The following is a 21,380-nucleotide window of genomic DNA, read 5'->3' on the forward strand; positions in this document are numbered from 1 at the left end:
CGCCGAGGCCACACCGGAGAGGTCACTGTGGTAGCTTTACTGTAGTCACACACAAGCAGTCCATGAACACATGCACACTGTTGCTGAGCAGACCTGTGCAGAGAGCTAAATTAGGAACAAAGCTACAGTGTAACACACAGCTGTGTGTCTAGACTCTCAGCACTACAACGGGGCGGGTGTGGCACACATTTGGATTTCACCTTCACTGCACCACTTTTTGTAGTTTGGCCCACATCTAGGACAAAATCCATTAGGTCTGTAGACACAAGGAAAACCAGCGACAAGTGAAAAATATCACAGTATAAAACACGGAAGCTACCAAACCACTAAAACATGGGCTGAATAGGTACAGCAAGGACTAATATTATATTTTTTTTAAATTAACTCATTCAGATACAGTATTTCATTCCTTACTCTATTCACGGACGGAAATTGAAGGAACACATTTTACCTTTCTCTTCGTGTAAACCTTGGGTGGATCTTCACAATGTTGGTGAAGCACTTTCGTAGCACTCTGCGAGTCCATCATGTGTCACTTCCAAAATGAAATAACTGATGCATAAACACTTGAGGCCCAATGTCAACCGACTTAGTTCAGGGTAAAAATAATTTAAAAAATGTGGTCAATAAAGATGGATCTGTAGCAGCTCCTCATGTAGTTACATTAACATGCATTATGGGGATTAGGTAAATTGGACACCCAATCATCATTTGGAGGATAAAGCAGTAGAAAATAAATGGATGTTTGATTAATTGGTTTGTATCAAGAAAAGGTTAAAATATTGATAAATATAGTGTGGCCAAAGCAAATGCCATTGATTCCTCAACATATTCATCCATCACGGTGCTAAACAAAACAAGCCAAGTTCACAAATGACAACCAGTGCCTCTTTGGACTCCTCATCCTAAAAAAATCAAGTTGTTACACTTAAGTCAAGCAATGTCAGACAATGTTTATTTCCAACAACGTGACAGGGTCATCGATCCCTCAAAGAGATTCCCTGTCCTCTCTGTGTTGTTGACACACATTGTGACTCATTACGGCTATTAGCATCAAGCTGGCTCATCAATAAGCACTTGGCTGACCCATCAGTCTTTCTCAGATACTAACCCAGGAGACCCCGCCTTAGCTGGCAGCGACCGCATGGGCATCCCTAATGTGTCAACACACACACACACATTCACACAATTGCCCGGGTGTTTGTGTGTTTGACTGTGAAGATTCAAGTGTCGCTGTAAGGCTGTGTTTGTTAGAGTTCTTTGTTGACGCTGCTGTGTCATGTCACTTTTGCTTGTCAGCGCGTTAGCGTTTGTTGTTTAGTGCTCTCCTGTTTGTCGTTTTGTTTCGTGTTGACTCGATCACTAAGCCCTTGAATGAGAAGTTGAAGTGCGGTCAAGGAATCGAGTCAATCAAGTCTGTTGTTTTCCATGTAACAGTCATCGTCTTACACAATATTTCCATTTAAGTAGGTGTCGTTGTTTATGACTGTGTCAGAGTTGGGAGTAAGGCATTGGCAGCATCAGTCACAGTGCGAGACTATGCCGCGTCAATGTATGACAGCAAGGCATAGTCTGATGTGAAACTGTACTAGAGTGAACGGCAACGTCTTGACTATGAAACCTAGAGCAAGAGACAGAACATAGACTGTGCATGTGACCTTGTGGTTGCGAAATGAAGCCTCAACATTTGCGATTTGACCACAGCAGTGTCAAAAAAGTAAGTTCACGTCCTACATCCTGGGCTTTTCAACCACAACACTGCATAAATTTTTATATAAAGACTATGAAACAGACAGAGAAGAAAGTAAAGGCACAGAGGATGGAGGGCCCTACAGTTCATCATGGAGAGCCTCCCCCTCTGCGTGGTCCAGGGCTCCTATCAGCAACAAGGCACCGGTGGCGTTGTCTCTGACAAAGATGATGAACGGATGATCTGCATAGAACATCTTGGGCTTTTCTATGTTCTCCTCCTCCAGATCTGCTTCTCCTTTCCCAGCGTGAGGAGCCAGCTCCAGGGACGCCCAGTGGAGGACACCGCTCAGGTGAAGCTTCCCTTTGCCTCCGTCAGACACGCCAGAGAAGTCGGCCACCTCCTGGTCCCAGGCATCGGTCAAGCCCAGAGCGAGCAACTGTTTCTGGAATCAGAAAACACAAGAGTAAAGGGAGAAGTCCAGCAAGTAAATGTAAATAAGGAGCTGCTAAAAAATGGATCAATTATGCAGGCAAAGAGACCAATGATGCTGTGAGCATCATGCTGTACCATGGCCCCTCCAGAACCTCTCCACAGGATTAATATAAACATAAGCATTTTCAGGACAGTCAGTCAGTCGTGAACTTTTCTTGGGGGAATTTTTCACCATGATGTTTATTTACTTTCTATCTCAAGAATTCGAGATGGGAAGGAGCCTGACAGTTGCCCTTGTTGCGAGCTGGCAGAACAAAGTGGGCGACAGGCAGAGAGGAGACGGAAGGAGGAAGCAGAGGATGAATAATTTAAGAGTGATGCCCCGTGACCTCAGCACCCCCCCTTTGTTTTGCCTGTTTGCCTGGTATGAATTCCACAGAAAGGCGTCATCATGACAGGTAGTTTATCCCGCAATGGCAGAGGGCCACTCACAGTGACAGGCTTCTTCCAGGGCCAGATGAGAGCACGCGTGGGTGTGACTGTGGGCTTGTGTGTGGATGTGCGGAAGGCGATGGCTAAAAGAAAAGTTGCAGAGACAGATGAGTGGGTGCATGTATTGTTTTTAGCTGTAGCATTGTTTCAAGTTTAGCTGATTAAAGGCTTTAGTGGGAAATATCCGTAGTGGCTGACAAAAGACAAAAAGAAATCATTTTGACGAGTTGTCTGCCTGTAAATGTAAATGCTCTGCAGGTGCTGCATCACAGAGTTTGACTTTCTCTTTATTCTTAGAATTATGCTTAGTTTCTGAAGCCACACACTCATGGACAATTGTAAGGATCCATGAAAAATAACCGTCAATTTCAGGAATTTGGAACAGAGAATTAGTGAGAAAGGCAAGGTTGATTCTAGCCAGCAGTGACCATCCTCTATTGGAGGAATTTGGTCAGAGGTACAGGCAAATCAGTCAAATCCTGTATCATTTTGTTTATTTATTTATTTATTGTTGCAGATATTTTGGTGGGTTTTAAACGAACACTTCTTGTGGCTGAATCGGGTTGCCTGCAATATTTTGTGTCTTTAAAACCACTGCTGCAAACCAAACCCCCCTCCTGAGGGAAAACACAGGTCTGAACTGAACTGAAATATGTGCTTAATATTTGAGATGTGCATGCAAAAGGAAGTTAAATTTGATCATGTTAACTTAAAGCTACACATTAATAAGTGGATGTATGAACAGGCATCTGTCACTCCCATTCTTGTATATTAATGCAAAGCTCCCGTTACACAAAAACACACACACGCCACCTCCTGTCTAATGCACTTCTGTTGTCCTCATCCATTATTCCCCCACTCCTTCTCATTTTTTTCCACCCGCGACCACTACATCACTGTCTTCTTCTGCTGCACTGCCACCCGCCTGGCATCCCCATCCTTCATCAGCCCAACATGCCTTTATTTTATCCCATTCTGTTTCTCTCTCTCTGCTCCTAACGCAGTCTTTTCCCCCTCCTTCCACATCTGTCTCGTTCTTTGACAGGCCAACGCGCCTTTGTATCCATTGCTCTCTCAACTTCCCGCTTTCTCTGTTGGTATTCATTTCAGGGTTTTTTGGTTTTTTTTGCTCCTCGTCTGTAGGAGAAACAGAAATAAACTGGTGGACAAAAAAAAGCAGCTGTTACTGTATTTCTATGTAACTAACACTTCTTTTAATCTTAAAGACACAGTTTATTTTATGTACAGCAATGCAGGTTCCGACATGAAACATATAGAAAGTACCAACCCTGGATGACCTGTCTCTTTTGTAATATTGTATGCTTGTCAAGGCAAAAGCGCCTGGTTTATTTTATTTTTTTCAAGCTATAAAGTCTTTAAAAATTAAGAGACCCTGTGGCAGCGAGCTGGGAAACAGGCCAGGAGTGTTAGAGGAGCCCAGGAAAGACTCAGAGGTGTGGCACTGCATTATACAGAAAGAAGAACCTCTGGGAGATGCTCTTTGGCTGCCCTTTCTCTCTGAAACACCACATGAATCTTAGATGGAACAGCACTGGGCCGACTTTGCTGATGCCTCACATACAGCATCAATGAGCTATTTGTCTGAGAGTGAGAGCCACAGGCATTGTCAGCTGGTGGTTTCCTCATGCATGTGTGTGTATGTGTATGTATGGATGTGGGTGTGTGTAGCTGACTTGGCCTACAGCAGTGCAATCCAAGCAGGCCTGAGGTAGGATGGCATCAAGCCTGAGGCGTGCATCCCACTGCATCACATTATTTCAGCCTGATAGTCGAGTCCACTAAGTAGCTTGTCGGCTGGTGTTTTCAGGGGGAGGTTGTGGCAGCTTTGTCGCAGGTCTGTCAGTGAGGAGTCACTGAGGCACAAGGAAGAAAGGGAAGAAGGGCAGGGGGCCCCCTGGGGTGGGTCTCTAAACAAAATCCAACTTTGGGGTCATACGGGCAAAAAGAATGAATAATAATGCTAAATTGGTATGGATTTAATGTAATTCTTAAATATATTCACTGGCCAACCTTATTAGCTAGTATCTAAAGAGTAACTTCATTTATTCAGGGGTCATGCTGAACATCAAACAGAGCATCACAATCATGGATGTTTCTACTGGGATTTTCAGGAACAACCATTTCTATGGTTTACAGAAAAGTGGTCTGCAAGGGAGAAAATATCCATATTCTAAAATGACAGAAAAGCAACAGAAAGTAAAATCACCATTTAGTATCTAGTCAGTCGCGTCCAACCTACAGCAGGTGCCACTTTATTAAGTCGCCTGTGTACTTGTGAATTCAGTGGCTGGTTGGTAGATTGTATATATTGTACATATTATGGAATATAAACTAACTTTGGGTTTATTTTGTTTATTAATCGATGACTGAATTGATAGTCAACTACTTTGATAATCAATTAATCGGTTTGAAGCTTTTTTCATGATTAAAACAAGATTTCTGATTGTTTTAGCTTGTTAAATGTGAATATTTTCTTTGTTTCTTTGCTCCATAAAACAAAATAAACAAAAAAATAAAATAAATCATTAAAACTGAATCATTTTGGTTTGTGGACAAAAACAAGACATTCAAGAACATCGTAATTTCCAGGTTTGATCAACGTTTTTTTAAACATTTTCTGACATTTTAAGGACCAAAGGATTCATCAATTAATCGATTAGGAAAATAAAGGCAAGTTGCAGCTCTCTATATATGGAATATAAACTAAGTTTGGGAGTATTCTGTTTGAACTGTGAGAGCAGAAAATTGAAAAAAGTAATGTGATTGAGTGCTAAAGCGATCTGTCCACTGATATGAGCGCAATACTCCATGTGAAACCTTCAGAAAAAAGAAAGAAAGACAGAATGAAATTTCATGATTGAGCGCTGTGGTTTTATACTCGGTGACAGTGGCACACAAGTCTGAATACACAGAAACAAGAAAGCAAAAGCAAGAAAGACGGCAATTATTTTTTTGGAAATAATTATTACAATTTGTGCTGCTGAAATCAGGACAAACCCAGTATGAGTAAACAAATATCTAATTTTCTTCACTGCACTAGGACAGACCTACAACCCCACATTATTCTTCTGAGCAGCATTAAACAACTACAGACATGCTCTTCCTAATTCAATACTGCCCTGAACATTGTGTGTGGGTGGTTTTCGAGCACGCAGTGCGTGGCACAAGCATCATCACAGCTCCATTTCAAGGACCTATTCAACGCTGGCTTTTAAAAAAAAAAAGCCTCTATTTTACTCTCTCACCATCAGCTCTCAAGGCTTCAAAGCCTCACCATCTCTTTATTGAGTCTCATCAGCATTGCTCCTATTGGTTTCTTATTTATATAGGCTTTTACCACTTTTTAGTCATTTAATTGTTTATTTATTTATTTTTTATTCCACAAGGACATATTTTCCACAAATGAAAACCTAAGAAAAAAAAGCCGTAGCTTTTCAGAGATATATTTAACTAATGACCATGAAAAACATTTGATGAATACATATAATGCAGGGCCGTAGTAGCTGTGTTAAAACAGCCGCCCCTCGACACTGTATACTGCCGAGTATGCTCTTGTAAATATTTGATGGCCTTTTGACCTCATTAGCCATGATTGAGTGAGCTCTCCGGTGCACACTCATACATCTTAGTCACCAAGTGGAGATAGGGCCAGAACAAGGCTCAAGCTCAGCCATTAGTGTGTTTATGTGTGGGGCCTGGTCAGCACTGGGTCAGAGAGAGAGGGGAAAAGGGGTGAGACGCAGCGAGCGAGGGAGGTTTACTCAGTAATCTCTGGACCAATCCTTGTAAAGAGGGTTCTCCATCTCTGCCTACAGACTATACCACAGTCTGCCCTTCAGCAGACGAGAACGCCACGGAAATGGAAATAGACAGAAAAGAAAAAGGCACAACTCCTAGCTATTTATAGTCCTCTGTGACACGTTCCATCTTGTCCCCAAGCAATCATTGACCCCCCTCGTCCTCCTCCACCTCTCCAGTTCCACCTCCACTCGCCTGCCGAATGTCACTCCTATTTAGGTCACCAGAACCATGGCAGTGCAGCTGAGTGATGCTGTATTAGAGTCAGATGTTAGATCTACAAAAGGAATTAGATCTCGGGGACTGATGACAGAGAGGACAGGAGTGAAGGAGGGAAAAGGTGCTTTTAGATGTGGCAATTTAGCACTATGTGACTCAGAATGCATGAATGTATTATTCTCATTTGCTGCAGTTAGAGGAAGCAAGACACACACACATTTGTAGTCCCATCTTTGTCATTGATGTAATGCATTCCCTCACACTTTAACCTCATGTTAAACATCAGGTAGAAAAACTGGTCCTCACATCTATAGGAAAACATACACGCACTCTCTACTGTGATCCTCTGTTTGTCCAGATGCTGTCCTCTAGTCCCAGGAGTCTGTGGTTGGCCCAAGCACTGACAGAAAGTGTGGTAAACAGCATTTACACACAGTAATGAGCAGTTATCTGCCTGATGCAATTGGAAAAATGATTGTCAGAGGAAAAAAAAAAAATGTCTGGTTGTCAGTGGCCAGAGGGGTCGGACAGGGTTTGTTCAGAGCTTAAACTCTTTCACTGTGATTCCTCAGACGCACTTCTATTTCTCGAGAGAGCAAAGGGAGGAGCACAGCGTCAGAGACTCAGACGCCAAGACATTGAAGTGTTTATCCATAATTACGTTAAATAATGAGCGCAGCATACGGCTTCTTTTAGTTATTTACTGAATCGCTTTTCCTTTTGTCTTTCAGAATCTCTTGCAGAGACAAAAGCGCTTGTGCAACAGTATGTTTTTTCCTTTAACTGGCAAAGTCATGGCCACGTCAAAAGCAGTTGTTCCAAGCCTTAGTTCTAGATTACAGCCTTTTCCCCAGAGAGTCCTGACAATGTTTATGTCAAAAGTTTGTTGCTCGCCAAGTAACATGGCAGTACATCACTACAGAGAGGCTTTGTTAAACTAGAAAGACGCAAAGTGGATTTCATCAGTCCATGATGAGGTTACGATGTACATCTAAAGAGAACATGCTAATATGTTCCAGTCAGCGTAGCATGCCCCAGGGAAATGGGTTTTTCTGGCATGGCCTCTGAATCTGTCAAGCTCAACTAACCCATCTTTCTCTCTCTCTCTCTTTCTCTGACTATGTCTTTCTTATTCATCCACAACTGCTGTGCCGCCAAACATTATACCTCGCTAATTGTAAGTCCGTGTTCAGACTGTACACAGGGTACATTTCCGAGGCCGAGTGACTGCGCACAAATTAACGGATAAGATAGAAGAGGATTCTAACTGCAGCCAGTGATTCCCCTTCAAGTTGTGGGAAACCAAGGTGACAATGCATCTGTGCCGAAATCTGAAAATGTTCAAAATATTATAATAATAATAACAAGGTTGTGTGAGTCAACCAAATCAAACCGACGAGATTAAAAAACAGATGACATAAACAAGCACAAGGACACAGTCCACACAGCAGTCACTGTGTACAAGAAAATACGGCAAGTTTATGCACGGTCTGCAAAAACAATGGAGCTATCAATGACAAATTAGCAATGCATCAATTCTGCATGTTCATTAGGTCTGTGTCCTTCAAATGAGTAACAATGACTGATCCAAAAACAATTATGAACATTAGAACGTTATGGTTACAGAATCAAGAATTCAAACAGATGTTTTTTCCTCTGTCTTTAGCAAAAGATTTAAATGGCAAACATTGCACTGATCGGGCTGTCGCTCCACAACCTGAATTCTGGAGAATTTGATAACAGACCATGTATAAGGCTGGGTCCGAAAAAATCAATGGATTATAATCGATCTTCTATTCTACATAATAATATGATAATCGATTCATAAAACCCATAATCGATCTTTTAATACAAGTCTCACGCTGAAAGCTCTTTAGAATTTGTTGGAACCGAGCTACGCTTTGTGTGTCTTTGTGTAATTAACAGTATTAATTCTGTAAAAATGTTTTTATAACCGACTCAGAGTGGCGATACAACATCCCTACGTCTGACCTGGGCTAAAGGTCACACACATACTGAGAAGAATCTCCACTCACTAACGCCACTGTCACAGGATCACAACACTGTCTAATCAATAAATCATTAATAATTATGGACCAGAAGCGTTGAAGCCAATAAAACCAAAACATGTGTAATTTTTTCAAAAACACAACCTCCTTGTCAGAAAGCATTAAAACATATTCACGGAACCTTTAGATTCTGTGACAACTGCAAATGAATACATTAACCCGTGGTGTAGTCAGTCACATAAAAGGAAAACTCCTGTTTCCGACATCACATCAGAGGAACATTCTCAAAGACAAGGAGACAAACTTGTCTGTGCCGTGGCTCCTTCTCTACAGACCCTGTGGCCTGGTCAAGAACGTGTTCTTCCACCAGCCTGACACCTCTCTAATCTCCCAGTCAGCAGCCTGACACAGCCTTTAGTTTGGCCTGCGTGAACCTGAGCAACCCCCATGCACTCACATTAGCATCAGCAGCCACTAAAGCTGCCGCCTGCCTGCTGCTCCACCTATGCTCCATCCACAGTTATGTGTTTTTATTTCAAAAAATATGTTTCCCTCCGCACCTAGATGCACAAACACGCCACAGCATTATCAAATGCAGAATACATGTTGTGTTCAGCAGTTATAGTTGAGGCTTTGTAGGTTAGTGAAACATGACACATCAGAGAAGGATAATGTCATAACTGAGAAGACCCAATTAAGCAGAGTTTACACCGCATGATTTTTACAATCTGTAGGGTTGCTCTGCTGCTTGCACTCCACAACTCGCTGTCTTGTGAGTGGGAGTTGACAATACATGACTGACTGGCTACAGTGCGATCACACAGTACATGAAACCTGGCTTGATTTTCAATTTGAGTTGAATTCCAGTTTCTGCTGCAGCCACATGGTCATGCTCACTGACTGGCTAAAGTTGGTTGGAGCTGTTGCAGTCAGGCTTGATTTCAAGCAGGCCCCCGAAAAAAATCAGATCAGAGTCTGAAACATGGCAGCAAGCGCTCTTTCATATATATCGCGTCTTTGAATAGTTCACAGATGCAACAGGTAATCCTGCAATCTGCAACTTCTACTCATGCTCTGTGTTGTGTATTTAACAGAAAGAGAAACACACTGAAGCTGTGGATCTGGTGATATTAATCCTTTAAAGGATATAAAGGGAAAAAAAGGATGTCACATTTCTAGTCAATCACAGCATCTCTCCATATAACAGCCCAAAGAGCCAGAAGTGCGGCAATTAAAAAGAAAACTCCCTAGGGAACAAGGTACGCTAAGGGGAATTATTAACAAGTGGAACTCATTTTGGGGATGTTCATGAATATAAAATCACTCTTAAATCTTAAATAAAGGAAGAAATAAGAACATAAAAATGGTAAAATATGTAGTAGCCTAAAGAAGACAAGTCTGATTATCTGTGTGATAAACCGGGAGTTTTCAAAAGGAGAAAAAAGCCAGTAGGCTTTTTCGAGAAGTCTTAAGTTTTAAGTCGGTAAGGTTAAGAAGTGACGCATGTTAAACTGAAACGTGGTGTGGATGTCTATTGACTCTGGGAGTAACGGGAGCAGAGATCCAACAGCTGAGTCTGTTGGGGGTGTGTGTGCTTCATGTCACGGTCATCCTCAGGACTCTTTTATCCTTTTAGCAGCCAGGGTGTGCTTTAAAAAGTCTGAGACTGTGAGTGCAGGAAATCCATCATCTCAAGGCAGGCAAGGAGAGAGAGTGTGAAGGCGTGACATTTGAACTCACCTGAGTCTGAGTCTGCAATGAGCTGGAAAGGCTAAGTCAGGCCACCACTACATTGACTAAAAGCAGTAAAGAGCCACAGGAGGAAGACGACGGAAACATAAGCACGGAAGAGAAGTCACAGGTGGGGAATTTATGGAGGAAGACAAGGAGGCGGGAGAAAAAAGGACAAGCGAGAAACACAACACAACATGGAGGCAGAGGAGCAACACAAGGACAGAGAGAAAGAGAGAGAGAGGAGGCGACAGAATCAAAAAAGGGCAGACACATGAATGGACTGGAAAAAAAATGACTCTTCATGGCAAAGAAAAGATAAGCCAAATGTATGTCACTGAAAAGAAGAGGCCAAGGCAGATGAAAAGAACAGAGAAGAAGAAGAAGAACCAAAGAGGAGGATGAGGGGCGACATAGAATAAATATGAGAACGATGAATGCATTTTTTGGAGGTATGAAAAATTGTATCAGTGTGTGTGGTTCCAGGAAATGAATACGAGAGGGAGAGAGAGAACAAAGTCAATTATAACTATGGCTGTATGTAAGGATCAAGCCTGTCAGACCGCACCGCAGTAATAAAAAAAAACTGCACAAGTTCACGGTGCTGAGCATATTATGTACGCTAGAAGATTTTTAATCTGACTTGATTCTAAAAACGTGGGAGAACACAGACACAACAAAACTTTGTAACTAATGTTTTAATCCTGAGAAAGCACAGACTAGACGGGTTACGGCAAGTTATTTAACCTTTATTTATACAGGTTATCCCATTGAGACACGTGGTCTCATTTTCAAGAGAGACCTGCTTATTGCGGGGTTCCCAATCGCTGTTCAGTCATAAATATCAAACGTGTTTAAGACTCTGATGCTCTGATGTTAAAATCCTGTACCGTTAACCCCTCATAGTACAGGATCATTTGGCCAGATTAGCTGTTCAAACCAGCCTCAAATCGGAAGGGCCAGATCAGTATAGAAATCTGTTCAATTATTGGCTTAACTAAAAAGAATAAAGCCACATTGCTTACTCACAAACACCTGCAAAATCCCTCAGAAAACAAATACAACAACCCCCCTCTGAGTTTGCTCTGGAAAGAGTTAGGTCACCCTTAAAACTACATTTGGAAAAGGACGTGGAAGCTGCAAAAAATGCTCTACTCGTCTGCACATCACAGGAGAGGCAAATGAGAATGCAGCCACAAAAACCTAAGACATGAACCTAAAATGAACCAGTATCACAGATGGATTAAAGAAAGCTACTGAAGCCTCTCGGATCTTCCCTTAATGAGATTATCAATCAGGTGCGGAATTTGATGTCAGACAAATTTTTCAAAAACACTGCCTGCCTTTGTGCACAGGCACACCATAATACATCAGCCTGGAATGGACTAAATAATTCATGCGAACAAGAACATTAAAATGCTTTTTAAATAAAGAACTAGAGTGAATCACGGAGCAACAGACAACAAACAGCCCCGTCAGGGTCAACTGCTAATAATTAAGAGCAACTTACCACCATGCCTGAAAGTGGCCCCTTTCATGAATTAAAAATGTATAATAGAACACTGTAAATCACAAGCTTACGGGTAACAAATATAAACAATCATTGAAGCTAGAAAATACTGCATGTCAGTTGCAAACTCCTTATCAAAAACTCACTATAAGATCTGTGTATGCTGCATTTTTCATATGTTCAATCTCTATAAAAGTAGAAGTGGCACTAACCTGCAGACTGAGCTTGCTGTTGATGTTTGCCCTGGGCAGCGAGATGGCCGCACTGGTCGTGTTGGTCTTCTCCAGCCACGTGGACAGCAGCTCCGGGGTCAGCAGCTTGTCCAGCCGAGTCAGATTCTCCACGTGGAAGGGCAGCAGGAACACCGCGCTGGCCTTGCCCCCCCACAGAGGCGCCTCCAGAACCTGCACCATGTTTTCTATGTCCTCGTAGTGACGGTACAAACCTGGAGGAAGCAGAACAGAAGCTTTCAGCAGAGGTTATGGACATGAGTTCAGACTGCAGTCATGCAGGGTTCCACCCTGGTTCTCACCTCCCTCGTCTCAGGAAGAACTTCATTCAAACGTGTGTCAAATGTGATTGAACCCGTAGACAAGATGAGGGTCACACATAGAGTGTATCATATGTCTGTGTTTGACATGGGAAGTTCTCAGACGTCACCTGCAACCAGGGACCTATTGGACTGTACCACTCATAGGTGCTGTGGTTTGTAATGTTTCTTTCCTCTAAATGGTAAGATCGTTTACAAAAATGACATCATGCAGGTTTCAGCAAGTCAAATCTAACACTTTTTAAGACTTTTAAGATTTTTAATGCCACCTTGAATGAATTTTAAGACCGAAAACACTATGAATAAAGGCAATAGTTGGTGGATCCTGTTTATTGAACATAAAGTGATTCTCAGTGCTCTCTGGTTCAATAGCTGTATGTACTAGTGCAGATTAACTGCATGTTTTCTGTCCAAGTATACACAAAAAATACACAAGAATACAAATTATTTAACAAATATAGCACATTTAGTCTCTACATCTCACCATTTTTAATGAATTTAAGACACTTTAAGGCCTTAATTTTACATACATGAATTTCAGGCATTTTAAGGATGCGCGGACACCCTATATTGTTGTATTAAAGAAAACCTGAAACCTTTTTTTCCTACTTCCTCAGCTTCACAAGAAGACTTTGTCCATTTTTAATGTACAGTCTGTGGGACCACACAGACAATCTTTTTCATGAATTACAAATGACATGACAATATAACATTACAAACAGAAAAATCATGCCTGTTACTGCTGGCAGGGCGGAAATTCTCTCTGCCTTGTTGTTGCTTTAATACATAAATATGAAAAAAAGCTTGCTGAATAAATGATGAGGTTCACGATGATAAATAGAAGGGAAGCAGTTTGGACCTCACAGATGTTCAAGCTGTTCAAAAGCGTGATTCAGTTTCGCTGCATTTAATCGTTGGCAGACATTGAGACAGTGCTTTTTTTGTTTTTGTTTACCTGCTCTGTACATCATCAATACTTTGGTGTATTCCTTCCCCAGGAAGGTCCGCCGGTCGTCGCCGTCGTCGCTGAATTCTCTCTCCCACAGGCCTGAACAAACACACAGTCCATGAGACGGACACTTTAAATATTGGACACAGGTTAAAAGGTGAAACAAGGACCCAGTTGAGGGACAACACACACAGACCTCATGCACGGTGACTAATGTGACACTCCGCATGAATCATCAATATTAAGTGGCAATTAAAACTGTCCACCTCTTCTCAAAACTGCGGAGTTAAGAGGGCTTTACTGAACCAGTTATGAGGTCCTCCAGGCTGCGGGGTCCTTTTCAGTGTTCGCCACATCCCACTTGGCCCCTGCTAACCCCCCTGACAGCTGTCAATTTAGGAGCGGGTGCGAGCGCTGGAATTACCGCTGTAATAGCCTCACAACACATGGTCAAACCTGCTGGAACATTGAATAGAGCAGGGAGCGCGGCGGACGGAGCGAGGAGGTCGACAGATTATGACTTGTACTTACTGTGTGTCACTCTTTTTGAATGACACCGAGGTCCCCAGCGAGGGCTGTAACTAATTATGATTTTATTGATTCGTCGCTTTCGAAAGATCACTGCAATCATGACACAATGCCGCGGCGTAAGGAGGGCAAAAAGGATTCTAATGCATCATTTATCCTGGTGAAAGTCTCCAGACCAATTTGTGTGGCTTTGTTATTGAATACCTGCACAGGACAAAAGTGTGCAGAGGCTTCTTTTTTTTCCCCTTCTCTCTCTCTCTCTCTCTCTCTCTATGTTATTAATAACCGACTCATCTGTAAATGACAGAATGACAAAACAAAAATACCCACTGCAAGTTCCAGGAGTCCAAGGTGACAGCTTCTAAATGCTTGTTTTGTCACAGCAACACAATTAAAATACTCAATTGATAACTTGATAAAGCGGAAAATTCCCTCATTTGATAGCAAATCTGTTGCTTGATGAATTATTTTAAAAAGGTACTCCAGATTAAGTTTTACACCTGCATCAAGACGGAGAACATTTTAAAGTTAAAATAAAGAAGACGACAATCCAGATTACCATCAACTTAGTATATTCAACATCTATTATTCAGCATCGATGACTAATGCCATTAGTTGTGCAGTGTTAAGACATAAAGCAAAGGACAGAGCAGTAAATGCAAAAAAAACCAAAAACTGAGGGATGATTTAAGTTATTGCAAATTCTCCCTGAGGGCAAAAAAAAAAACTATGTCTAACAAATGACAGAGTGACAGATGCAGCAAGATGTTGTCAAGACGCGTCAAAAACCAGAAAAGTCCCATGGTGGCACAGTACCATACACTGTCTGGGAAACTGAAGAGTCTGTATAACATGTTCTAGGGACAAGATCTTACTGCATAAACAAATACTTAGTGGCACGAAAGACAAGGTCATTGGATCGCTGAGGTCAACGCTTCGTTATCAGGTCTCCATGGACCATACCGGGACAAAATCCTCATTCATTCATTGTGTACGGCTTTAACCAGCGAAAACAAAACTTCTTGCAACATCTTGCGCAGACATCTTTCTACAGCAGCAGGAATAGAGAAGACCAGCTTTGAAGCAAAAAGCTCACTGTGCAAACAAAGAAGAAAGTCCTCTTCTCTGGTGTGCAAAAGGCCAATATACTTCCTTGCTTGAGACATTTGCAGTCTCACCATTAGATTTTAATAATTCTTACACACTGGACCTTAAAGTCATTTTCTGGGGGTCGACTAACAGTTTCAGCATGCACGCTTTATTTTGAATCAAACGCCAAAGCACACACACATGACATGTGATTGTGCCTCCCTGGGCGTGCCAGCACAAGTCACAGACATTCGCTCCGCTTCCTGTAACATCAGAGGGAGAAACGCGATAGCGCTGGAATGTCTGCTGAGGGCAGACCCAAAGTGGCAGCCGTGTCGTCGAAATGTGGTCGCGATGACGAGCGATTTCTGTGTAAACGCTGTGAAATGGTATCGAGCAGGGGGCGGGCGGAGTCAATGACCTCACCGCTGGGCTTGCACAGCACATTTCATGAGGTCTCCGTTTGCAGATGTTTGTGGTCTTTTATTGGACACTTGAAACCAGTATCTATCACTGTCCATCCAACAATGAACCAAGAAAACAGCTGCTCAGTGAAGAAATCCCATCAGTCAAAGACAGTGTAAACCTCAGCCAGGAGAATCAATGATAGCAACTCGCTCCCTCTCCTCCGCGTCTGATCACAATTAGTTATAATTTTACCCGAGCTATTATTAGAGGTTAGATAAATATGAGGGGACTTGTTTTCTCTCGTGTCTTCTGTTCTTCTTCTCGTTGTTGTGTTATCCTGTGTATATTTGCGTCTCGACTGTTTTTGTTTCCCTGATTCGCAATCTATTTTTCCTTCTCTTTCGTCTCCAGTGTTTGTTTGTCTAAAACAGGAACAAAGCCCGCATTAATTAACTGGTGTGGACTGGGACTCCCATGGAAGACTTTTTACATCCCTCCACTCCATCTGTCAATCTCTTTCATTCTCTCAGCAGGCCACGGTCTCTTTCTTTACTTTTCTTAGTTGTCAGTCTTTACTTTTTTCCCAATTTTCTCTCCTCTGCTTCTCTTTGTCCCATTCCCACCCAGGAATCTCCCCTTACGCTGCTTTGCTCTTACCATCTCTCTGCTATAAACATGTTTCCCTACTAATTGCCCCTGACCTTCCCTTTATTTGGATGCTGTGCTAAACCCCAAAGAAGGAGGGACAGCAAAGAGCTTTGAATAATTAGCCAAAGGAAAGGAAAATGAAACAAAAAAAAAAGGAAGGAAATTCCAGCACCATCTCAGAAACCATTACATTACATTATCACAAGCTATGAAAGGCCTAAGGAGCCTGAAATCAAAGACAAATATAAAATAAGTTAAAACATACCAGCGGCGGCTATTAGAAGCAAGAGGAAAAACTATCTACGACTTTCAAATTATGAATCAAAACTAAAGGAATCCAATTTTCCCTAATCTAATTTGTGTGCTGCAGTCTCCTGTATAATCTAATTTGTATACTTCTTCCACAAAATTACTGCACTGAGCAACGAGGGTCGGATCACAGAAAAACTCATTTTGTAATGAAGTCAGAACATCAAACAAAGGAAATTAATTAAATTGCTTATCAATGTATGGTCTGTCCGGGAATATTACTTTCAAAAAGGGCTGTGTATCTGTTGGCAACCTGTTTTCACATCTGCAGCCTTGCACCTAATAAAAAAAAAAAAGGAAACGGAGGGAGTGGACGCAGACTGACACAGATAAGGATGTGAACAGGAGACAAAAAGGACACGGACATAAGTGCCACAAAAACGACAAAAGTGAGACAGAAGCATAATATGTACTTTGAGAAAGTAAGAGATGAGAGATGACATTGCCTGAATGTATGAAAACAAAACATATGGTCCATAAAATGTTGATCGGTGTTTCCAAAACCTCGAAACGATGACGTCCTCAAATGTCTTGTTTCGTCTACAAACCAAAAATTCATCTGTTTTTAATGATATTGGTTTATGGAACAAAAGAAACCAGGAAATACTTTACATTTAGGAAGCTAAAAAAATCAGAGAGCTTGTTCTAATCAAGATTAGATTGGAACAACACCTTATGCACCCTAACAACAGATTATATATTTTTCATTTCACACATTATTTTGTGTTAACATGTACTAATAACAAGTTCGTTTAACTTTAAGCTTTGTACCAAAACTAAAAATGAAAAGCCTTTGTATTTGTTGGTTTTATGAGCTCTTGAAGACCCCCCACAGAGGTTTCAGTGACTCATCACGAGCTAAAAGCCAATCGCAGAGACACTGACAATGTTTCACAGTCTAATTAAAGCAAAACAAGCCCCACTATAAACTTTGAATGGGTTTTAGATGGATACGTTTTTTGGGACGCGACTGTTGAATCACAGATGGAGCTTCCGAACCCGACTGAATTCACATGCAAACACTGACTAGTTTTCACCCCCGCTGCCCGTCACAAAGAACAGATCTGAGCCAAGCTGTGCCGCCGCAGACTTGGAGCGTTTTCCCGAGCACAGATGTTAGGCATGACAGTGAGGAAGAGAGTCTGGACACTTGTTACTCAATTATTTAAGATGACACATCACCCCCCAATGGAAGATGAATAAGCTCTCAGTGATAGACCCCAGAATCATCTTTTATCTGCTGTGTCCACCAGCTGGAGTCCACCACGTGCACACACACACACACACACACAGACATACATGCATGCTGCACACAGGTGGGAATGCTGGCACACACCAGTGTGTACTGGTGCAAACTGGCACATAGACTCTCCGTGCAGCCTGAGCACTATATTGTACATGCGCGCACCATATTAATATTCTAAGACATCTAACTCAGAGCAGTAAACAACTCCAGTGCAGAGATATTGCATAATTCCAAATGACTCCACAATTACAAAGCACATCAGTCTATTTCAGCATGACTTAGTGCAGCCAAGCTGCTCTGTTGCGGTTCTACTTCCAACCTGGCAGGACGCTGCCTCTGCACAATAATGAAATATTCAGTTGACTATATAATTCCTTCATTTGTCACAGCCAGTTTTGCCTGTTTTGAAAAACACTAGATTTTCTCTGCCAAAGACTTAGATAGAAAATATTCTGTCAACTGCCTTGGAATAATTTGTCCATAAACTGATGAGAAAGTAACTAATCAACTATAGGAATTATTTCAGATGTAATATTTATTGTATTTAAATATAGGCTAAATATATAAGAGGTAGCTGATATTTGATACTGATCCTATTTTTAAATGATTGGTCAATTATTATACACTAAGTTACCAAAACCTATCAACAAATTCTACATTTGTCGTATTTTTACGACAAACCTATTTCTATTACCTATTGTATTTTTTTTTGTTTTGTTTACACACTATAAAGAATGTTGTGTATCATTTGTTATCATAGAACTTTTATATTTGATCAGATTTTACCCCTCCTCAATGGCATCAGCTACAGAAAAACCCTAAACAGTCACCTCTAATATGAACCATAACAACTTTAAAGGATGAATCTGTAAACTTTCTGGCTGCATAACACTATACTCCATATGAAAATCATTGTATTAAATCAATAATAACATATCATCATATTACAACTAGTTTACTATAACCAAAACAATGTCATTAATTCTATGGATCAAAGATAGCATGACGAGTATAAACAACTCCACTTGTGTCTCTGCTCTGCTTACCTTTAAAACAGAGAGCATTTGCCAGTATCAAGGCTCCAGTGTTGACCTGCAGTTCTGCCTCCAGCCCACCAAGTGCATCTTTGGCCCAGTCATGAAGCTGCTTCAGGTCAGCCTTGGAGCCTCCTTTCCCCAGTGGCTGATGCTGCAGCCTGAACTTGGCCTTATTGTCCTTCACAAATGCCTGGCTGACCGCAGGGGTTTGCTTGGAGAACACGGCGGAGGATGTGTGCATGTGAAAGGTGGTCGCATTGGCTTCGATGAAGCTCTTCAACGCAGCGGAGAGACGCTCCCCGGTCTGGGCGCTGCCCTTGGACGAGGAAGGATTTTTGAGGAGGTTTTGGAACTCTCTGGCGGTGGTGCCTGCAGCACCTGCACCCAGCGCTCCAAGAGAGGAGGCAACAAGCAGAGGTGAAAACAGGGTGTTTACAGAGCTGGAGTCAGAACGTAGGGCCTGGTACAGGCGTAGGCCCAGAGCCCAGGTGGCGTCATCAACAGGAGGAGGAGGAGGGTTGGCTGAGGAGGAACTGCCCTGCACCAGGAGGACTGGCAGCGAAATGAGGAGGCACACAGGAAACGTGGACACCATGGCAAATCTAGGCAAAACACAGGATGAGGAGTCACATTTCTGTCATTAGAGAACATTTTCACTAGTTATTGGTTTAAATTTTATCAATTGAAAATATATTTTCCAAATATTTTACACTTGAAAAACCAAGAAATTCATTGCATAGTTTATTTCCGTATGGTTTTTCAAAGTATTTCACAGTCACAAACAAATATGACCCTAAATTTTCCTTTGAACGTAACAGATGGATTTCAGAAACTGCTAATCTACTGGGACCATGTCACAGAGAAAATATTGAAGAAGAGAAAAAATCAATTGTGTAGCAGTTGGGGGAGAACATGAAAATGGACAAATAACAGTTAGGCACAACACGTCAAAACTTACTATAAAGCAGTTTAAAATCAGTCAATATCAATAGTTATTGCAATGAAATGTCAAGCATTTACATGGTCTCTGCAGGTTTCAACAAGTCAAATTTAAGACTTTTTAAGACTTTTTTGAGACCATAAAGTACACAATTTAAGACCCATTTCAAATCCATACTGGCAAAAAAGTACAAAATATACTCCAATAGGAATATTGGAGCCACAAATCGTTGAACTTGCAATTCGGCTTAGCTGTGGGCTTTCATTATGTTTTCTCCGCTGCTATGCTAAGCTGTAACACACCGCGGCGCGCACAGCACACTAGCTAGCGGTGCTCGATAAATTCTCACCGGGCAGCACAGGTGACCTACTTTAGTTCCTTGTTGTAGTTATGTTATCGCAATCTCAAAAATAGAAACATTTCAATGCGAGACTGAAGTTTAAGCATGGTTTAAATTAATTAATATTAATTATTTATGTATTTATAGGAAATTGTAGTATTTATAATTTATAAGTTAATGTTAATAGATTTTTAAGACCTTTCAAAATTGTATTTTAGACCTTTTATGACATTTTAAGGCCTTAAATTCAAATTATTGGATTTAAGACCCCGCGGATAGTAAGTATGTTCAACCTTTATTAAATTGTTTTTGACTTACAGTACAGCAGCATTAGACCACACTGACGTCCTGTGTACTTAATAAAGTGGCCAATGAAAGTACATGTACATTTTAATGGCACATTAGAACACATATGATGTCATCTAGCAGAAAAAGCACAGACTAAACTGCTGGCTGCAGTTGTTTTGGTCCGTGTTTACCAGCGTAACAGCCCCCTCTGTGTCACGGCCCTGTTCATGTTTGAAATGAAGTCATATAAACACATCCACAGGCTTTTCCCTTCCCTGTCTGCAGTAAAAACGCCTCCTTCTCCTCCAGTGCCACACCACTAATCTTGATTAGTAAATTCCTCCCATACTTGGCAAAGTGGTTATTATCTCCCCCGCTGATGTGTGACAATTAACTTTGGAGAAGTTTTGTGCTGAAAAAGTGGATAAAAAAAAGGGAAAGGGGGATAAAACGGCTGCTGTTTCTACTCGCATTAGAAAAAAAACAAAAAAATGAATCATGTTTTTTTTTTTTCTTCTTCTTCTTCTTCTTCTTCGAGGCGCTGACAGTCGTGAGTGGAAACATCTGTCCGCGTGCTGCTCAGCTCCACGCGCTGCTGCTGCAGATGTTTTTGCTCCGCGACGGGAGACGAAAGAAGGAAAAGATGTTCACATTTACCGTTTATTCATTCAAGTGTATCACTCCGCTGCTGCTGACGCTGACGCCGCCGCTGTTGTCCTGTCCTGGTAGCTCCTGCTCCAGAGGAAGTAGGGCTGGGACCGCGGGGGCTCAGACGTGGCAGCGCACGGAGGAAGTTCACCGGCGGACACTTTCCTCTCTCTTCCGTAACTTCCTTCGCCATTACAGTTAGTCTATAAACGTTACATTAAACAAATATTAGCCACGTGCCCTTATCACCATTTAACTATACAAGATATAGTCCTATTTTTTGTGAACTTATTTTCACAGCAGGGTGGTTCAAAACAAAGCTTGTCTTGCTTTTTATCAATGTACGAAGGCACATTAATGAATATCAACATGTAAGTATTGTATTTCTTAGTGTGTTTTATGTTCATTTTTGTGCGTGTCTTGTGTTGCAATCTGTTTTTTATTTTTTATTTTTTATTAATTGCATCAATTATCAGAACAATCGATAAAGACTTT

General features: G+C 41.5%; 1 protein-coding gene across 1 annotated transcript; it reads right to left on the minus strand.

The window, feature by feature from the left end:
* Nucleotides 1-1,829: 1,829 nt before the first annotated feature.
* On the minus strand, nt 1,830-20,970 carry serpinh2 (serine (or cysteine) peptidase inhibitor, clade H, member 2; the record flags this gene model as incomplete). The annotated part of the gene is made up of 5 exons (XM_083910278.1): nt 20,895-20,970; nt 18,679-19,271; nt 13,411-13,503; nt 12,118-12,350; nt 1,830-2,135 (listed from the first exon to the last, which is right to left on the minus strand). The coding sequence occupies exons 1-5, from the start codon at nt 20,903-20,905 to the stop codon at nt 1,830-1,832; spliced, it is 1,236 nt and encodes a 411-aa protein (XP_083766404.1). The 5' UTR covers nt 20,906-20,970.
* Nucleotides 20,971-21,380: the final 410 nt, after the last annotated feature.

The sequence above is a fragment of the Microchirus variegatus genome (assembly GCF_963457635.1).
Source record: "Microchirus variegatus genome assembly, chromosome: 2".
NCBI classification, from domain to species: domain Eukaryota; kingdom Metazoa; phylum Chordata; class Actinopteri; order Pleuronectiformes; family Soleidae; genus Microchirus; species Microchirus variegatus.